This window comes from Hemicordylus capensis, chromosome 1 (genome assembly GCF_027244095.1).
Source record: "Hemicordylus capensis ecotype Gifberg chromosome 1, rHemCap1.1.pri, whole genome shotgun sequence".
NCBI lineage: Eukaryota > Metazoa > Chordata > Lepidosauria > Squamata > Cordylidae > Hemicordylus > Hemicordylus capensis.
This window is the reverse complement of record NC_069657.1, coordinates 129,579,955-129,598,062: the sequence shown is the minus strand read 5'-3', so window position 1 is coordinate 129,598,062 and position 18,108 is coordinate 129,579,955. Positions and strand designations below refer to the sequence as shown.

Genomic DNA, 18,108 nt, shown 5'->3' with positions numbered 1-18,108 from the left:
TATGCATATGTTATCATGGCTGCTTGACAAGCATTGGTGTTAGGTCTTTTGCCAACATTAACTTAACAGCTCTCCTGTGGTGTGCTTTTAGGCCAGTTTTTGCCAGACTGTGGACTTCGCCCCTCCTCCCATCCCTTTAGAGATGTTGCTTGTAGATACTTGCTGAAGTTCTGTTGCAACTGCCCAGCCTTGTTATTTGCACTAAGGATTCTAACATAGACAAAATATAGATAAGGCTAGAAAGGAGAACATGAGGTAACCATACATGTGAGTACAGATTGGCTACTGATGCAACATTTGAGAGATACAACTTAAGGACAAAAATTCTCCTCTGAGCCACTATTACTCTTTGCTCCCCTTGTGGCCTGTACGACTACTTTTTTTTAAGAAATAAGTTTTACTTCTGAAGATTGATGCTTTTTTGTTTCTGAGTCAAAAAGAAACCCACACCCTCAGTCCCACATGGTTTCCGGTGCTGCTGGTTTGAGAGCCAATACAGGAAGAGTGGGGAACTGAGCAACTGCTTGCTCACTGTTCTTACGAAACGGTCTGCAAAGCAAATTGAATTGACTACATTCTTAACAAGTGAGGAAAATGGCTGATGCTGAGGAATGTCCAAGAGGTCTCGAGGGGGAGCCTGCAGAGGAGGAAGGTGCCCAAGGTGAACAGCAAAGGTAAGGGCCTTTGAAAGTGGTTTGGCTTCCAGTTTTCTTCAAATGGCTGTCATGGCCATGACAACTGAAAAGTAAAAATAAGAAATTGTAAGGAGCATATCTAGAAAGAGATCTGGAAACTGCATTTTTTGACTACTTTTGCCCGTTTGTCTGTGTCTTTCACAGATGTGGTATGGAGCCACTGCATTCATGCAAAGACCACTCTTTGTGCTGTAGCTAAAAGTGCAGTAGCTAAAAGGTGGAGATCCCCGACTTCAAATGCCACGTGAAATTGCTGGGGGAGGCTGTTGATGGAAGCCACTACTTTTCAACCTCACTTCTTTACTCACTCATCTACCCATGCTCACATACAAAACCTGCAAGATGGAGATAATAACGAAGATAGGTCAACAATAAGTCGACCTATCTTATGGGATACTGGCAAGGATTCCATAAAAATGTTAAAAAGTGCTTCAAGCACTCATAGGTGCTATACAGATGTGGAGTATGAGGAGTAAATGAGATGTGGCAGGGCAGATCTGTATGTTTAAACCTGAATTAAACGAACTGAACCAAGAGGTACCTTTTAAAGTGGTGGATCTCTTATATTAATCAGGGGGAGAGCAACTGTCTCTAGCCAACTCCAGCACAGCATCCTTCCAGTGGCTGTTGCTGCTGCCTACCATATGCTTCTTTTTAGACTGTGATCCCTTTGGGGAGAGGGAACCATCTTATTTATTATTCATTTTCCTATATAAACCTCTTGGAGAACTTTGCTTCCTGTGTTCCATAGTAGTAGTAGTAGTAGTAGCAGCAGCAGCAGCAGCAGTAGTAGTGGTTTGCCTCAGTTATGTAGAAAGGGAGAGGGGGACAGAGCAAATGTGACATGTGAGGGAGGAATACAGTACCCCATCTCCTGCCACTGCTGTGGGGAAGGGCCATAGGTCTGTGTAGAGCCCCAACTTTGCATGCAGAAGGTCCCAGGTCCAGTTGCTCACATCTCCAGGTAATGCGAAAAAGCCCCCTTCCAAAGCCCTGGAGAACTGGGAAAAGCCCCCTTCCAAAGCCCTGGAGAACTGGGAAAAGCCCCCTTCCAAAGCCCTGGAGAACTGGGAAAAGCCCCCTTCCAAAGCCCTGGAGAACTGGGAAAAGTCCCCTTCCAAAGCCCTGGAGAACTGGGAAAAGCCCCCTTCCAAAGCCCTGGAGAACTGGGAAAGGCCCCCTTCCAAAGCCCTGGAGAACTGCTGCTAGTCAGTGTGGACAATACTGAGCTAGATGGATCCAGGAAAGAAGGCAGCTTCCTATGCTTCATGTAGTCTTTCCCCAATGACAAGTCTGCTCTGCTGGCAGAACAGCACTTTGGGCTACAGGGAGATAGGTGGGAAGCAGTGGGAGAGTTCTGCATCCCTGACTCTCACCTCCGTTTTGCTCTTTACATGGGACCCCCACTTTCTATGTGATTGAAGCAGAGCCAAGTCTAAACACATGCGCCTGCCATGATGATGTCCACTCTAGCTCTTATATCAATGATCGTTAGACGAAGGATAGCCACGTAGTTCAGCTCTGAGCATATCTTAAGTGCTAAGTAATGTGGCTATGCATCTTCCAAATGCTTCATGTCAGCTACTGACTGCAAACTTCATGACTGCTCAAGGGCAGGGCTGCTCAACTTCGGCCCTCTTGCAGATGTTCTCCTACAGCTCCCATAATCCCTGGCTATTGGCCACTGTGGTTGGGGATTATGGGAGTTGTAGTTCAAAAACAGCTAGGGGGCCAAAGTTGAGCAGGCCTGCTATAGAGCAACAGATGCCCACTTTCATAGTTTGAAGTTGCCTATACTTTGCCTTTCAAAGATAATACATATTTGCCAAGACCTGGCTGACCTGAATATAAAAAGGTACTCAGTTTACTCACACACACAAAAACAAATCAAAACCAACAAGGAAGCAAATTCATGGTGTGACACCTTAGTACTTTTGAGGGAGAAAGAGGCTTTTGGATGCCCGATTTGCAAGTTGCCATTAAGTATGTAGATTTGAAGTTATTCTGAATTACTTCATCTCCTGATCCTACAAGTTAGGAGACATAAAATTAAGCTCAGGGGCTGACATTCAGAATAAAGCACTCCTGTGTAGTCCTACTGAAATTAAGAGTAATACTATTGAGTAACTTAGTCTACATGTCAACCACCGAATGCAAATTAGAGCCTAGTCACATAATCCTTGGGCCCATGCCAGTTTACTCTTTAACCAAGTTGTCTGTTTCTGTCATCCTTGACTCTGCTGTGCCCTTGTGAAGCTATTGTCTGAGCTCTCTATCACAGGGACAGATTATGATTCACCACAAATAAATTGTAAGGGGACATTTTCCATGGACAATTAGCAGCCAGCCATGGCTGTTTCAATCTCTCTCTCTCTGCATTCTGCACAAAGTTAGATCTCTCTGAATTAATTAATTTGGAATGAGATAAAAATGAACTCAGAATGGCATGCATGCTCCTATAAACTGGTATCAAAATAGCAGAAAAATATCTTTAAAATATCTTAATAAAGTGTCCCTAACATTTTAAAGTTTGTTTTGTGTGTGCAAAATAGTGGTTCAGGCTACACTCCTATGCACAATTACTTGGGAACAAGCCTTATTGAGCTTATGACACTCACTTCTGAGTAAACCTGCATAGGAGTGTGCTGCAAAGTATTCTTAAGATAAATAGTCCATGTCACCCTGAGAACACCCCACAAAATGAGGAGAGGTGATACTAATGTTCTTTTTAAGAGGTTGCAAATAATAACAGAGCCCCGGGTTTGTTCTAACTGCCTCTCACTTCTGCTTTCAATGTTGCTTTTTCCACCTTGCATTTTGAAAACCAGAGTAGGCCAATGGAAGTGTCAGGCTTGAGAAGATCCCAGGGGCTTTGCAGGATTCAAGCTTTCAATCTAGCTGTTCCCATGTGTGGCAAAGACTCACAGCTATTTTCCGATAACTTTCCCTATGTACATTTGCCAAATGCTTGCCAGGTTTGGAATGGTAAGAATGGGCATAGCTTTCCGTGTTCCCCCACTTGAAAGCAAATCTGTGAAGAGTGCACTTCCTCTCATGGCAACCACAAAGCTAGTTTGCTGTGGTTTCCTTTTGACATATTTCTACTGTTTCATAGGTTTCAACTCATAACTCATTTTAGCAAGATTGAAATTGTTTGGTACAAGACACCCAAATACACAGGCAGCTTTATTGGAAAAAGCTTGTCAAAGGTCGCATTGGCAGCTTGTCAGTATTTTTCTTCACTGATCTGACCAGGGAAAATGCATTCTGGCAGGTAATCGGTATCAGTATATGAAATGCCACTAAGTCTGCAAACATAAACACATGTACAGTACCTGGGAAGAAGCCGCACTGAACAAAGTGGGACTTTCATCTAAGTAAACATGCATAGAATGGCACTGCACATCTCAGAATCAGTTTAGCACTGTATAAGTAGCCCTTGTTATCCACGATCCCATGTACCCATGGTGAGGTCCTAAAGACCTGGTTTCCATATCCACAGGTGAAAAAACAGGTGACTTTCACCTATCCACAGTATCAGGGCTAACAGAAATTACTTTCGAAGTAATTTCCGGTGTCATTTCCGGTCCGGAGGCAGTGCAGAGCCATTTTGTGGCTCTTAAAATTAATAATTAATGAATAAATGAGGAATGTTTGAATGTTCTGGGGGCCATTCTTTTGCCACTGGGAGGTCCCTGCTCAAAGACACGTTGCCTCTACTGTTCCTTGATCACATTAAGCCATTTGTTGTGGCTAGAGCACTGGAGGTTGTCCCGCATGTGCACATGCACACACAGTATGTCTCCTAGAGCAATTTGACAGAAGTTTCAAATTGCGCTCTCTAAATCTGCATTTAGGCACCACAAATTTGGGCCACAGCCATCCAGCCAAAACTAAGCATTGAGCATGTTGTTGATTTCTTTGGGACCGAAGAGTGCTTAATTTGGGCAGGATCATAGCCTTGCTTTTTCTTCCAATATCTCATGCAAACCTAGATCCCAAATGTAACCATTTGCAAAATTTTGGTACTCAGCTGCATTAGCAGACTCAGTAGCAAAGCAAGGAAAAGTGCCTCCTAAATAAACACAAACAGAAAACTACAGAATTTCAGTCCAGTCCAGTAGTACCTGGTACAGAGAGTGAAAAACCAGCTGCTGTTTCTTGTTTCCAGGGTACTGCTGGAGAGTATGCAGTACATATGTCACATATAGTGACATATGTCTAGGCCAATATCTTGTGAGGCAGGCTGGCACCTCTTTTGTGAGGCTGTGAAGCACTCACAGGTAGAAAATAGCTTCTTACCAACACAATCAACTATCCTTACACAACCTTCAAGGTTGCCTTCTTCCTCTGGCTGCGTCTTACAAAGCTCTGAGGCTGTCCATGTATGGTCATTGATTAAGACTGGCTTTGCTGTGCCAGCAGGCTCCATCCCTTCCTTTGCCACATCCATCCTCAGCTGTTCTGAATTCTCTAGATCCCGTAGGGGAGACTTGTAGAGTCCTAAGTAAGATTACAGCAATTGCTAAGAATATCTAGTGCTGGAAGAAGATTGTCTGGGAAAGCTGATATCTAGTGAGTTATCTCTGGACTCCTTGGAACTGCATGCCGGTGGGGTGAGGGGCAGAGGAGTTGCTGCTCTATGTTTAACTCAAGTGTAGATGGTTGTATTTAAAAAAAAATGGTGGGAAAGTAACATGTTCCACTTGAGTGGGCAGAAGAAAGAACTGAACAATATCTTGGCTCTTGCAATGAGACACAATTTATGACTGGCTACAAGGAAACTAGTTATCAGTTTGCTCAAGAGGTGTTTTGCCCTTTACTTGCTTCAGATCCTTGAAAATATTTGGATGTTTGGTTTTTTAATGTTCTTTTTGTGCCATCAAAATTCCAGTTATGTCTAGGGGAGAAATTAGCATGATACTGATGTTGGAAGCACCAAACAAAGGGACACGCAGCGCTTGAGAATCAGTCTAACACTCTGGGGAAAACCTATTCATTTTCAGTCAACAACATTTTTGGTCAGTTTAATAAATATTCAGTAGGTTTGCCTCTGAAGCTAAAATCATGTGAAGAGAAACAAATTTTCAACCCTTTGAAAAATCTTCAAGCATGTGGTTCAGGCCCTCCTAGATAAATTCTGCTTTACTAAGCATGATGTATTTCCTGGAAACTGTACACTATCACTTGATTATTATTTCTATTTTTTACATGTATATTCTGCTCTTCCTCCAAGAAGCCCAGAAGTACATAGTTACGTTTCTCCTCACAACAACCCTGTGAAGTAGGTTAGGCTGAGAGAGAAGTGACTGGCCCAGAGTCACCCAGCAAGTATCATGGCTGAATGGGGATTTGAACCCGGGTCTCCCCAGTCCTAATCCAGCCACTCTAACCACTACACCAGGCATATGAAAGTAACAACCAAAGGGTCAGTTCAGATGATCCCTATAATTTATTATCATTATTAATTATTATCATTATTATTTTACATTTATATCCTGCTTTTCCTCCAAGGAGTTCAGAGCAGTGTACATGGTTATGTTTATCCTCACAACAACCCTGTGAGGTAGGTTAGGCTGAGAGATACATGACCGGCCCAGAGTCACCCAGTGAGTTTCCTGGTTGAATGGGGATTCGAACTCGGTCCTAGTCCAACACTCTAACCACTACATTATGCTGGCTGCGTTATGCTACCCAGGAACCCACTGTCCTTGTGGGGATCACTCACCCAGCAGTTCAGGATCTGGAGGCAAAGAGCAGGAGCACTGTATACACAATAGTGGCTGCAAGGAGTGAGACATCCCAGTGGCAGCTAGGATCAAGGCCTGGGAAGGGGCTGCTGAAACCCACTGGAGCAGTAACTCAGGACAGTTGCAAAGTACTTGGGACTAGACAACAGAGCCTCAGAAGGTACTCCAGTGTAAACGGTTATCTCCAGCGCTGTGCTAGAGTCAGTGAGCTGTTTATAAAGGCTCATGGAAGTGCCACACCCTTTCCTGGCAGCGGATTGGGTGCCTCTATCATGAGATCTACCTCTGGGCCATGTGTGCTCCCCTGGTTCTGTGGTTTTGGGTGGGGGATCTGCTGGAGAGTCTCCTTCTTCCCTGATGGGACTCCCTTAGTCAGAGTTACTTGGGTTGTGTTGTATTGGATCTGGAGTAAGGAGCTCTGCACCAGGACCCTGGGGTTCATGGCCTGCTGACTGTTTAAGGAAAGGCTCTTCGTCAGAGGACATTTCTGTCTCACTGGAGTAGTCCTCCCAGGGTCCGGAGCTGTTTCTGGCGTGATCTCTGACAATACCTTAGTGGTATGCAACTAGAAAGAGAAAACACCAAGAGCATGCTCACTGTGACATCTCCTGCAGACTCCCCAACTCCTGTACATGTAGAGCAGCCATTCTGTTGAACAGCCTTCCCCCGCCCCACAACACAATACAACACAATAAGGGGATGTGCTAGAAGGGCATTAGGATGACGGCAGAAGACATCATGATGGGCATGCTCTTGGCATGTCTCCATTTTAATAATATTTAGGAGAACGCCTTCCTCACCATGAGCCCCACCTCTCATTGAGATCATCCGGAGAGGTTCGACTGCAGTTGCCACCGGCTCGTCTGGTGGCCACACAAGGACAGGCCTTCTCTGTTGCTGCCCCAGGCTTCTGGAATAAGAGTCTCCCCACTCTGACAACTTTTAAAAAGTACTTAAAGACTTATCTCTTCACCCAAGCTTTTTAATTTGGCTGTAGTTTTAAATTGTTTTAAGGTTTGTATTTTCTGTGTTTTAACTTGTTTTATGGTGTTGTAAACTGCCCAGAGACTAAAGTTTGGGGTGGTATAAAAATGTGATCGAGATAGATAATGGGCCAGTAAGATATCATTCAAACTGGCCTAACGAGCATGTGAATTCTGGATACGTTTCTCTTGATTCACTCAATCATTTTATATGTCCTTCATGAGAATTTCACCTTGAAGCCACAAAACATATCTTTTTAATCTGGCCTTTAGTGATTACTGAAAGGATTTTAAATTGGTTTTAATTTTGTTTTGAGTTTGTTTTTATCTGTTTTTATATTTGTGAACTGCCGAGAGCCATCTGGGTGAGACGGTATGAAAATCTGATAGATAAATAAATAAATAACTAAAGCAAGAAAAATAACCTCTTTCATAATACCGTGTTGAGATGAAATTTGCACAAGTACATGTACAAGTGAAATCCTTGGTGGATTGTCCCCAGTTTGAAGGATATGAGAATAATCTCAGTTCAGCTGCAGGGGCGTATCTAGCGTAGGGCAGGCAGGGCACGTGCCCCAGGCACCACTTGAAGGCGGGGTGCCATTTTTTTAAATTAATTTTTTAAAAAATGGCTGCCAAAAACAAAATGGCCACTGTGCATGTTCAAATGGCCTCTGTGAGGCCCTAGGCCATGCCAGTGGCTATTTAGAAAAAATGGCCACTGCACATGCTCAAATGGTCCCTAAGAGGCCCTAGAGGCCAGCGGGGTGAGGGGGAACATTTGCAGACCCTCCCACGGCCGTTAGGAAGCCCCCCAAAGGGGTCAAAGGAATTTTTTTAAAAAAAATTTAATATAATATAAGTCATTGTACACATATTCAGTTTGGCACTATGTACAGAGAATCAGGGCTTGTGAATACTGAGCTGAAGCTTATGAGCTAGGATTGTATTCGTTTGCTCTTACTTTGCTTCTTGTGATAAGTGAGTTAAATGTGATGTCTTAATAATATGGCTATTAATGGTGAGTTTTTCTTTGAATCAGTGTGAAATCCTTAGTATTAAGGCCCACTGGGAGTTTCTTGCTCTTTCTCTCATGTTAACTGTCTTCCTGAAATACTAGAATATATTCCAAGCAGTGATACAGTTTACTCTGCATATCCTTTAATTATTTTCAGAGTATCTGGGAAAAGTCAAATTCTCCATTCATTTTTAAAACTTATGTAATAGTGATGGTACAATCATAATAGAGAATTCGACAGGCACTTCTGTTTAGTTTTCCAAGTACACCTCCACATAGTATTTGGGTATTTCATGAGCCCCAGCCTACTGAAATTTGTATTTTCCAGCATTTTTTGGTCTGGCTACGTCCACTGCTAAATAGTTTTTGAAATATTACAAGATTGACGAGCTTGACTTGTATTTTTCAGCTGATATTATGGCAAAGTTAACTGAAAGTTGGGTGTCAGATGTTTGGACAGGGGACACAATTTCAGTGCTTGCCCTAGGCGCTGTTTTCCCTAGATACGCCTCTGTTCAGCTGCAGCAGTAATCTTTCATGCCTTTGCGAATAGAAGCACATGTGATTTTGCCAGACCTTTGACAAGATCATCAGACAACTGTGGGGAGGGGATGCGGAAGGATTTATGGTGGTGGTGGTGGTGGTGATGGTGAAGAGAAAGAAAACCTATATAAGGAGGATGGATGACAAACCTGAGAATCCTGCCTAGGCATTCTGGCAGCCCAAGATGCCCCAAATTATGCCAATATATCTAGGTACATATAGACACCATTGGGAAGAAAATAAAATGTGCTTGAGATATGTGGGTAGTAGAAGGAGCAGGTAATAAACAGATATAAGCAATAAAGCCATACAGACTAGATCCAGGAAATCTTGCAGAGGAGATATACCCTGGAAAACACAGGGAAAATGAACTTGCATTATATTTGAAACCAATATCCTGCCTATGGTCACTTTAGTGTCTTTTTAGTGCAAGCACAAAATAGTTTTATTCAGTTAGACTGTTGGTAGGTAAACCTCACCTCTTCTATGTTCCTCCACCTCACCTGTCCTGTGTGCCTTTTATCCCTGGTGGCCATTGGCATCTAAGACCTGGCTGCCCTTTTCTTTTCCATAAGAGCTTCCTTATGGTGGTGCACATGAACAGTGTAAAACATAGTCATCACCAGTGGTAGTGCATGATGGCAGGGGCGGAGGCATAATACACAGTTTGACCACTGTAACTGAGCAGCAGCTGAGTGTGACAGTGAATGTACTTACTGGGAGGTGAAGCTACTGGTAATGGGAGAGGGAATGAAGAAGAAGAGGGTGAGGCAGAAGCATATTGGTTCAGATATAGCCTGTGAGACACTTCAAAGGAATATGAGGAGCTTCCTCACCAGTTGTTCCTTCCCACTTTTCATCCGGCAGAAGAAAAGTAAAGAGTAAGCAACTCTTGCTTTTCTTAAAGAAAGATGAATGGAATGAGATACTTTCTATATGTAAACAGAAAATCTGCTCTCACCCATGTTATTGATGCTCTGCCTTCAGTTTCTGCCATTGGTGGCTAGTACTCCTAGATGAGGCTGCACATGTTTCATGTTGAATAGTCAGCCTCTGGACACTGTTAGACATGACTCAACCAGGAAAACAAAACAATTGCTTAATGAACTCCTAGCCACTCTGCGCCAAACTGCATAATATTATGCTGTTTAGGTGGCATATTGCATTACTCATTATGACTGGCCCTGTGTGTTTGTTTATTTTAAAAATTAACTAGTAGCCACAGGGAAGCTTTTCTTTGGGGACGAATAGCAACTTTGGGGACATAATTTTTAACAGAACCCATGCATGAGCAGAAGGGGCTAAATCCCACTCCCTTTGTGTCACAGTCCCAAACCTGATTCTCTCCATTCTTGGAAGCTGCTATTTATATATTTTTTTAAAAAATAGACACATAGGGCCAGACTACACATTTAACACAACGTGTACTCAGTATGTACTGAGTGGCTGCCTCATAATGAGTCAGGTGGTGCTGTCTACTGTGACAGGCAATCATTCCCCAAGGTCTTAGTTGAGGTCTTTCCCAGCTCTGCTACCTGCAGTTGTCCAACTGGAGGGATGTAAGGGATTGAACCTGGGACTGAATATGTGCAGTGCATATATTAACATTGGAATCATATATTAAGATTGAAGACCAAATCTGGTGCCTGATGAAGCTGGATTGGAGATATAGAGTGCAATTTGCAAACACATTGCTCTTCAAGGAGTTATAAAAAAGTGCAGAGACTGTGCACACTATAGGTTATACCTCTTAACATTTGACTTTTTCATGTCTCTTGGGAATATGTGGAAGACGAATGGTGGCAGCAGGGTCCAATGTTTGGGAGCTTTCATTCTGTCCCTCTGTTTGCTAATACATCTTCTATTTTAGCAAGTGTAGGTTTCAAGACCCTGGTCAAAATGTTATGGCCTTTGGAACAGCATGAGCTATGATCTGCCCACTGTGTATTTGTTTGACAGTAGCACAAAGGGAAAGGGACAACACTGGTATTAGATTGTGAACATCTACACTGATGTTAAATTTAGAATGAAACTCTATTCTTTGGCTATAGATTGACGTTGCTTCAGTGAAGCCAAGCAGACAGAGGACCATAAAAAAAAAGTATCATGGCCTTCAAAAAGGCTTCTTCATAGCATTCATAAAGGCCCTGTAAGATCAGTCATATAGTCAGGATTAACTCTTGCATCCCAGTGGAATTACTTTTTTTGACTAACCACAGGTATAAAATATAGGGCCATCACTTAGTTAAAGAAATCACAAGTTTTAGTTGATTAATCAATTGATTCAATTTGCATACATCTGTAAATGCATTTTTAAAAAAAGTTTCAAAGCAAAAAGCATAATTTCTATGGTTTTAAATGATGCATACATGTTGCTGTAGGAAGCTCCTTAGGCGAGTCATTCTTTCCTGTGTGAGAGAAAAGCTTCTTTAAGATGGTGCTTGTCACTTACTGTTCTTATAAGCACATATAGAATAAGGATGTACCGTTGCAGCAAGAAAGCAGCCTAACAGCCCTCGGGGACATATTTTCAGGTGGCACAGAGGGCTTTGTGGAGAAAGAGAGGGTGTTAAAAACTGCTGCTTCTCTGCTGCACCAGTGCATTAGTTGGGAAGATCTTTTAGGCTGCTCTCCTGCCATATTGGTGCTTTGCTCTGTATATCAGGCACTTTTATTAAAAAGATACTTTTTAAAAAATCTGCTGCCCACTTCAACATGGCTGTGGGGAGAGCATTTGTTGAGTAGACCAAAGAATGTTTTAAAGCAATTAGTCTATTTAAATCAATTTATCAGTTAAATGTTGCAGCCCTTATCAAAAGGTTATTTGTAGCAGGCTGATCTTACACCCAACTATTTGTCTTTAGAATAACATGTGCCACAGCATATACATCTTAAAGAAAGAAAGCAGAGGTTGGCATTGTCAGGTGACTGCCAAAGGCTCTCAGAAGGCCCCACTGCTGATCCCTGAGACCACCTTTGTGCCTCTAGTCTTCATGTAGTGGTGATGGCGCAATTCTCTCAGGGCTCACCCCGGTAGGAAGGAGGCTATGAAAGACACTTTGTTGGGAGCCCCACGAAACCTGGAGCTGGCCTTGAGAGAGACAGTATTTCTGGTTTGCAGAAAGAATGGCCCAAAGCAGGGTTTCTTAACCTTGGGCCCCCAGATGTTGATGGACTACAACTCTCATCATCTCCAGCCACAATGGACATGGCTGGGGATGATGGGAGTTGTAGTCCATCAACATTTGGGGGCCCAAGGTAAAGGAAACCCTGGCCCAAAGAATACAGGTTTCTAAAAGCAGTCAGAAATCAGTTGCACTTTCTCGGTTGACCTCAAGAGGGCAGGCTTTACTTTGTCATTTTCTACTTTGTCTTAAGGTGGTAGAAAATGATGACTGTTACAGCACTTCTGATTTTCTGGAGAGAATCCCAGTTTAGAGCAGCACTAAGGCCCATTCACACAGCCACATTCACATGTAACATGGAATCGCAGTTCTGATGGACCTGGTTCCACTCCCTCCTATTTGAATTCAGACATAATAGAGAGCTCCCTCTCTGCAGTCAGCAAGACTGCAGAAAAGGGGGGTGACTGGCTGTGTGGGCTTCCTGCTTGACTGAAGGACAGCCTGGCAGCCAATAGCAGCTGGAGAGAGAGAGAAGCTTCATCCCTCAATTCTGGTTGTCGAAGAACGAGACTGCAGTGCTGTGTTAAGATGTAATGTTGTCACTGCAGAACCGTAGGTACAGGTGGCGAAACTCACTACAAACGGAAGATACAAATCAGAGTATGGGGAGGGAAACTGTAGGTCCATTTTCCTTCCAAACTGCGGTTGTGTGCATTTGGATGTACACAAATTTTATCTAGAGGTCCCTTCAGCTCCAGTTTCATGTTATGTTCAAATGCAGCAGTTATTTTCAACACTCATACGAGTCTACAGTGTACACAGGTAGAGATCTGTATACAGGTACAGTCATTCACATATTAGGTTGATGCAGGTACATCAGTACACTTCCTATCTGTACCATGCATAGGAAGAGCCTATTTCCAGATTCACTTTTAAAATGAACACAGATACAGTCATTTACACAAACACATGTACGAGTGTACAGACATCTGTATGTTCATACAACATTGTGTCTGAATTGGGCTATACAGAATCAGTGTATTAACTCCACAGAACCTGAAGATCCTCTTGTCCAAGCCATTGCTGAATTATACTGACTTACATACTGTACTCTGATACCATTATGGAAACCATACATCTGTAAAATGGTATATTAAAAACTGTGCAAAAATTGCAATCTCAACAATCCATACATATTCTTAGTATTCACATTTACATCACAGAAAACTACAACTGGGGTATGATTGCCATATGTTTTACCATGGTGATGAACTGATATTTTTTGGCAATTTGACCATGGTGAAACAGCTTGGTAACTGCTACCACATGTGACAAGGCTATCATTCTCCACATTATGACTTATCATCTTTATGATCCTTTTCAGTGTAGATGATCTGCACTAGATTCTCCCAACAACCTTGAGTGGCAGGGTGGTTGGAGAATTATTGCAATATTGAATCATTACTAGAGATTTGCCCTCAAAAAGAACTTTGTTCTTTTCTAAAATAAAGGGGGAAGCATGTTATTCTGGGAACCTTTTGGCTCCAGCTAAGGGTAGTCATCATGCAAAGCCTTCCACACCCTTCCTACTTATTGTAAAGGGATGCACAGGAGGAATTTAGATAACTGGGTATTTAAGATGATTGAGGTTCTATATTCAGTTGAATTCCTGCAGTTTTTGAAAGTCATACACATTTTTATTTCAGTGAAAGGACCATTTTGTTTGTTATTTATTTCAGCTGGATATTTTTCTAGCAAAATGGCAGTACAGGTGGAACTTGAACTCCAGTTTCCCCAATCTCAGTCCAGTGCTTTCACCACAAGGGTCTGATTGTTTCCTTCTACATGCCTTTCCTAGTCCAGAAGCGAAGGGGTTAACCCCTTTCTTGCTTAAGATTGGAGTATATTTTCTTTGTCAGTATATCCATTTTAATGCACACCAGATGTGCAAGGCAGTCACCTGAGCATCTTAATCCCAGGCTTCAGTAGTTGGCGTTGTCTTTCTCACAAGGGGTAGGACTGCAGGAGACTCTCTGGAGATTTTATGTGGTGAAAAATAGGGGCAGAGTGCTGAGCAAACATTCCCCTACCTGGCCTCTCTTCCCACACAAGGGAAGGCTGCTAAGAAAGCCTCAGGCTACTGAAAATGAAATTAAAACAAAAAAAGCCTGTTGCAAGGAGATGGGTTTGCAATGTCATCATTTTGCACTTTAGGGTAGCAATGTAAGGGCAGCAGATTCAAAAACACCAGGGCTCTGCATATGTCTTAGAACTAGGAGGCCAAAGAGCCCCACATCAGGAAAGAATCAAGAGCTACAGAGATATCACGAATTTAAGCCCTTCATTCCACAGAATTAGAACGATACTTTAGTATCATAGCAGGTTTTCAGAATGAAGTGTGCGGATGCATGATTTTACATTTCTCATTAATTCCACCACAAATAATATTCAGTGTGGAAAACACACACCTATATTCCATAATGAATGTATTGGCTGAAGAAAACAGTGCATTTTCTCAGCAATAAGCCCTTGAGGGAAGACATGAGGACACAGCAAAATGAGAAACAAATGTGCATTTATGGCACAATAAACACAAGGTATGGCAAGGTTATTTGCAATTTGTTGCTGTTGCTGATTCTTTTTATTATCTTTAGCCTGTCTTCACATGAATAAAGGCATCTGTAGGGCTTCTTGAGGAACAGACGCCTCACTTCTGAAGCATTCATACACATTTTAGATAAAGGAGTGTGTAATCTTCTTCTCTCTCCTGCATTCCCTCTTCAAAATCAATTAAGTTACGTGGGGATATCTCAGAGGAGCACCTATACTCCTGTGTGTGTATGTGTGTGTGTGTGCTTGCTTGCTTGCTTGCTTAATACCTCTCGAAAGGAAGACTGGCTCATAGGATGCCTTAGCGCTTAGGCCTCACTTGCAAAAGAAAAAAAAAACACTAAGAAGTATCTGGGTGCAGAAAACTCTTTAATTAGAAATTGTATAGCAGTCCCAATGCATTTTGAGACACCTCTCTACTTCAGGGGATAAAGCAAAACATGTCATCTCTTGCAGTTTTGCTCATTTGCAGGCAACTTCCTTTTGTGGGGATTGTTTCAGTCATTGGAGGGCTTACCAGTTAGGAAAATTCCTTTAACTACCCCCTTATTAAACTGGTATGCCTAGAGCAGCCCATGCACCAGCTGAGATGTGGAGGTGAGTCTCACGATCGGTGAGACCCACCTTCAGAGGGTTTGTGGGGAGAGTGGGCTTAGCCCACTCTCCCCACAGACGATCCCCAGACAGCCCAGACACGACTGTCGGCTCTGTCATGGAGCTGGCGGGGGGGGGGCTACGGGGATTGGTGCTGTGTGGCCCCCGGAAGTTCCAGGATGCCTCGCAATCCTGGAGAGACCTCCAGGGTCGGGAGGCTTGTTTCAGTCTCCCACTAGGGGTCTCCTCGTGTGTTGCCACACCGCAGCAATACACGATCAAGAAGATGGGGTTAGTGGAGCGCTTGCTCCGCTAACCTTGGCTAAGGGGAGAGGGAATTAGGAGGATTTGCTGCCGGGAGCCGTGTGGCTCTTGTGGCAGCAGACAATCAGCAAAAAGCGGGCTAGGCGACCTTAGCCCGCATTTTGCTGATTGTAAGAATCTCCTTGTGGTGTGCATGCTGCTCCAGGAGGTTTAAAGTTTAAAAACCCACCTTCGCCTGCTTCTCAGCTGACACGTGGGTTGGATATTTAAACTACAATCTTCCTAGGGCAGCCTTCCCGTCACCTGAGAAGTGCACAGGCAGCTCTGGGGGGCGGGTTTAAAGTTTAAATATCCAACCCTGCAGACCAGCTGAGAAGCAGTGCAAAAGTGGGTGTTTAAACTCTAAACCCCCTCCTGGAACAGCCTGCATGCTTCTCAGCTGATGTGTGGGCTGTTCCAGGAGGTTTAAAGTTTAGTTTAAAAATCCAACCCTGCACCAGGTGAGAAGAAACCTAACTCCATTTTTCGAGTGAGGTCTAATACTTGAAGATAGCAGTTTCAACGTTCACGGAATGTTCCTTGCACATTACCCCCTGCAGTATTCAAGGGTCTCCTGTATACAACTCTTAAAGCAACTAAGATTTCCTGCAGGAAAGTTTCTCCTTTGGGAATGTGATTTATGATGATACTTTGTGTATCTTGAGGCATATTGGGACTGCCAGACATGTTTGGTGGGTTGTCTTTTTTAAAAGAAAAAGCATACTGTAAATTGTCTTCTGCATCCAAAGAGGGTCCCCCCCTCACCCTCACTCCCACTCCCACTCGAGGTGCTGCCGTCTTCGGGTTTGTTTTGTTTGCTCCACATGCAATGGGGGCAGGGGCGGAACTATCATAGGGGAAGGGGAGACAGTTGTCTGGGGGCCCACTGCCTTGGGAGGGCCCCCAGAGGCAAGTCACATGACTGACTCCCCCAGCCACACACACCCCCCCGGGCTTCCTTCAGTTGTATTCATCTTCTGAAACCGATGTGAGTGTTAAGACCTGGAGCTACCAGAACAGCATGTCTTCCTCTAGTACCATTACATGACTTGCATCTTCCACAATTTACAGAACCTTTAAAAAAATAATTTAGGATACTGTTCTATTGTGCCACATTGGCACATAGGTGTTATATATATATATATATATATATACACACACACACACACACACACATATATACACACACACACACACACACTATGCTTTTTGTGTATATATATACTCTCTCTCTCTCTCTCTCTCTCTCTCTCTCTCTCTCTCTCTCTCTATATATATATATAATGCTTTTTGTTACCACTATTCAACCTCATTTAAGATTTCTTCACTTCATGAGCTGAGCTTCACTGAGGGGTGGGAGGCATTTTAAAATCTTGTCTCTGGGCCCACTTTAACCTTGCTACGTCCCTGGATGGGGGCATAGGAGCAAGTTGTGGGCTTCTGTACATCCTCCACCTTGACTGAATGCTGTGTGTTATGTTGCATGTGTGCATGCATGCCCCACAAGATAGGGTGGCTAAGTCCCATGTGTGGAGTGTCTGCTTCACATGCACTGTCCTTGACACTGTGTCTGTGTGTGGGGTGGTGGTGGTGCTATGTGAGCCTCCAGTTCACTGCCACGCTCCACTGTGTGGAGAGAGCCTATATGCTGAGGTGCTGAAAGAACATAAATGAAAACAGGGCGTTCAGGAGTTAAAATGTGCTTGGAAGGAGAGAAATGAAGCAGGTTTTTCACTGTAGCATCTAGTCCAGAGAAGAGACTGGACACTGGTGGGTACGTTTTCTATGGGGTCCAGCATCCCAGTCTCCAGTTGCCCAACGTGGCACAGTTGGATTTTTTAAAAAGACCTAGTGCACAGTTCATCCAAAAGAATGACCTATAATTTGCCATTTTATATATGTTTTATTCCTGATGGTTTGGGATCCATAAGAATGCCTTCATACATGAATAAAAAGAGTGGTGGCAGCTGAGTAGGTACCATAACAATATTTTGGCAAGCTTCGTGTCACCCGTAGAAACATAGGAAACTGCCTTATACTGAATCAGTCCATTGGTCCATCTAGCTCAGCATTATCTACACTGATTGTCAGCAGCTTCCCCCAGGCTTCAGGCAGGAGTCTTTCTTAGCCCTATCTTGGAGATGCCAGGGAGGGAACTTGGAACCTTCTGCATGCAATCATACAGGTGCTCATCCCAGAGTAGGGATGTGCACAGAACTGGTTTGGAGGCCCTTTGTGGATCACGTGTTGCTAACAACTCTAGATCCTAGATAGCTCTCATTCTAGAGGAGGCCACAGTTAACTGAGTATGCAAAGGCATATATATGTGCAAAGGCACATATATCTGGCCTTCTGGCAAAGACTCAAAGGAAGGTGTATGACAGAAACAGGCATCAATTCTCTTTGGGCATTTGAACTTGCGTCTCCCTTCCTTTCTTTCCAAATAATACTTCAGATCTGACTGGCTGACTGGCTGGGGACAAGACC

The 18,108-nt window shown here is 43.4% G+C and overlaps 1 protein-coding gene across 2 annotated transcripts in view; it reads left to right on the top strand.

Moving 5' to 3' along the window:
- Positions 1-521: 521 nt before the first annotated feature.
- The window catches only part of LSP1 (lymphocyte specific protein 1), a 132,293-nt gene continuing 114,706 nt past the window's right edge, over positions 522-18,108 (top strand). Inside the window, exon 1 of one of the 2 annotated variants that reach the window (XM_053272294.1) lies at positions 522-674. In XM_053272294.1, coding sequence (XP_053128269.1) covers positions 595-674 — 80 coding nt within the window. In that variant the 5' untranslated portion in view covers positions 522-594. The remainder of the gene's footprint in view (positions 675-18,108) is intronic. The other variant, XM_053272255.1, reaches the window with a different exon arrangement.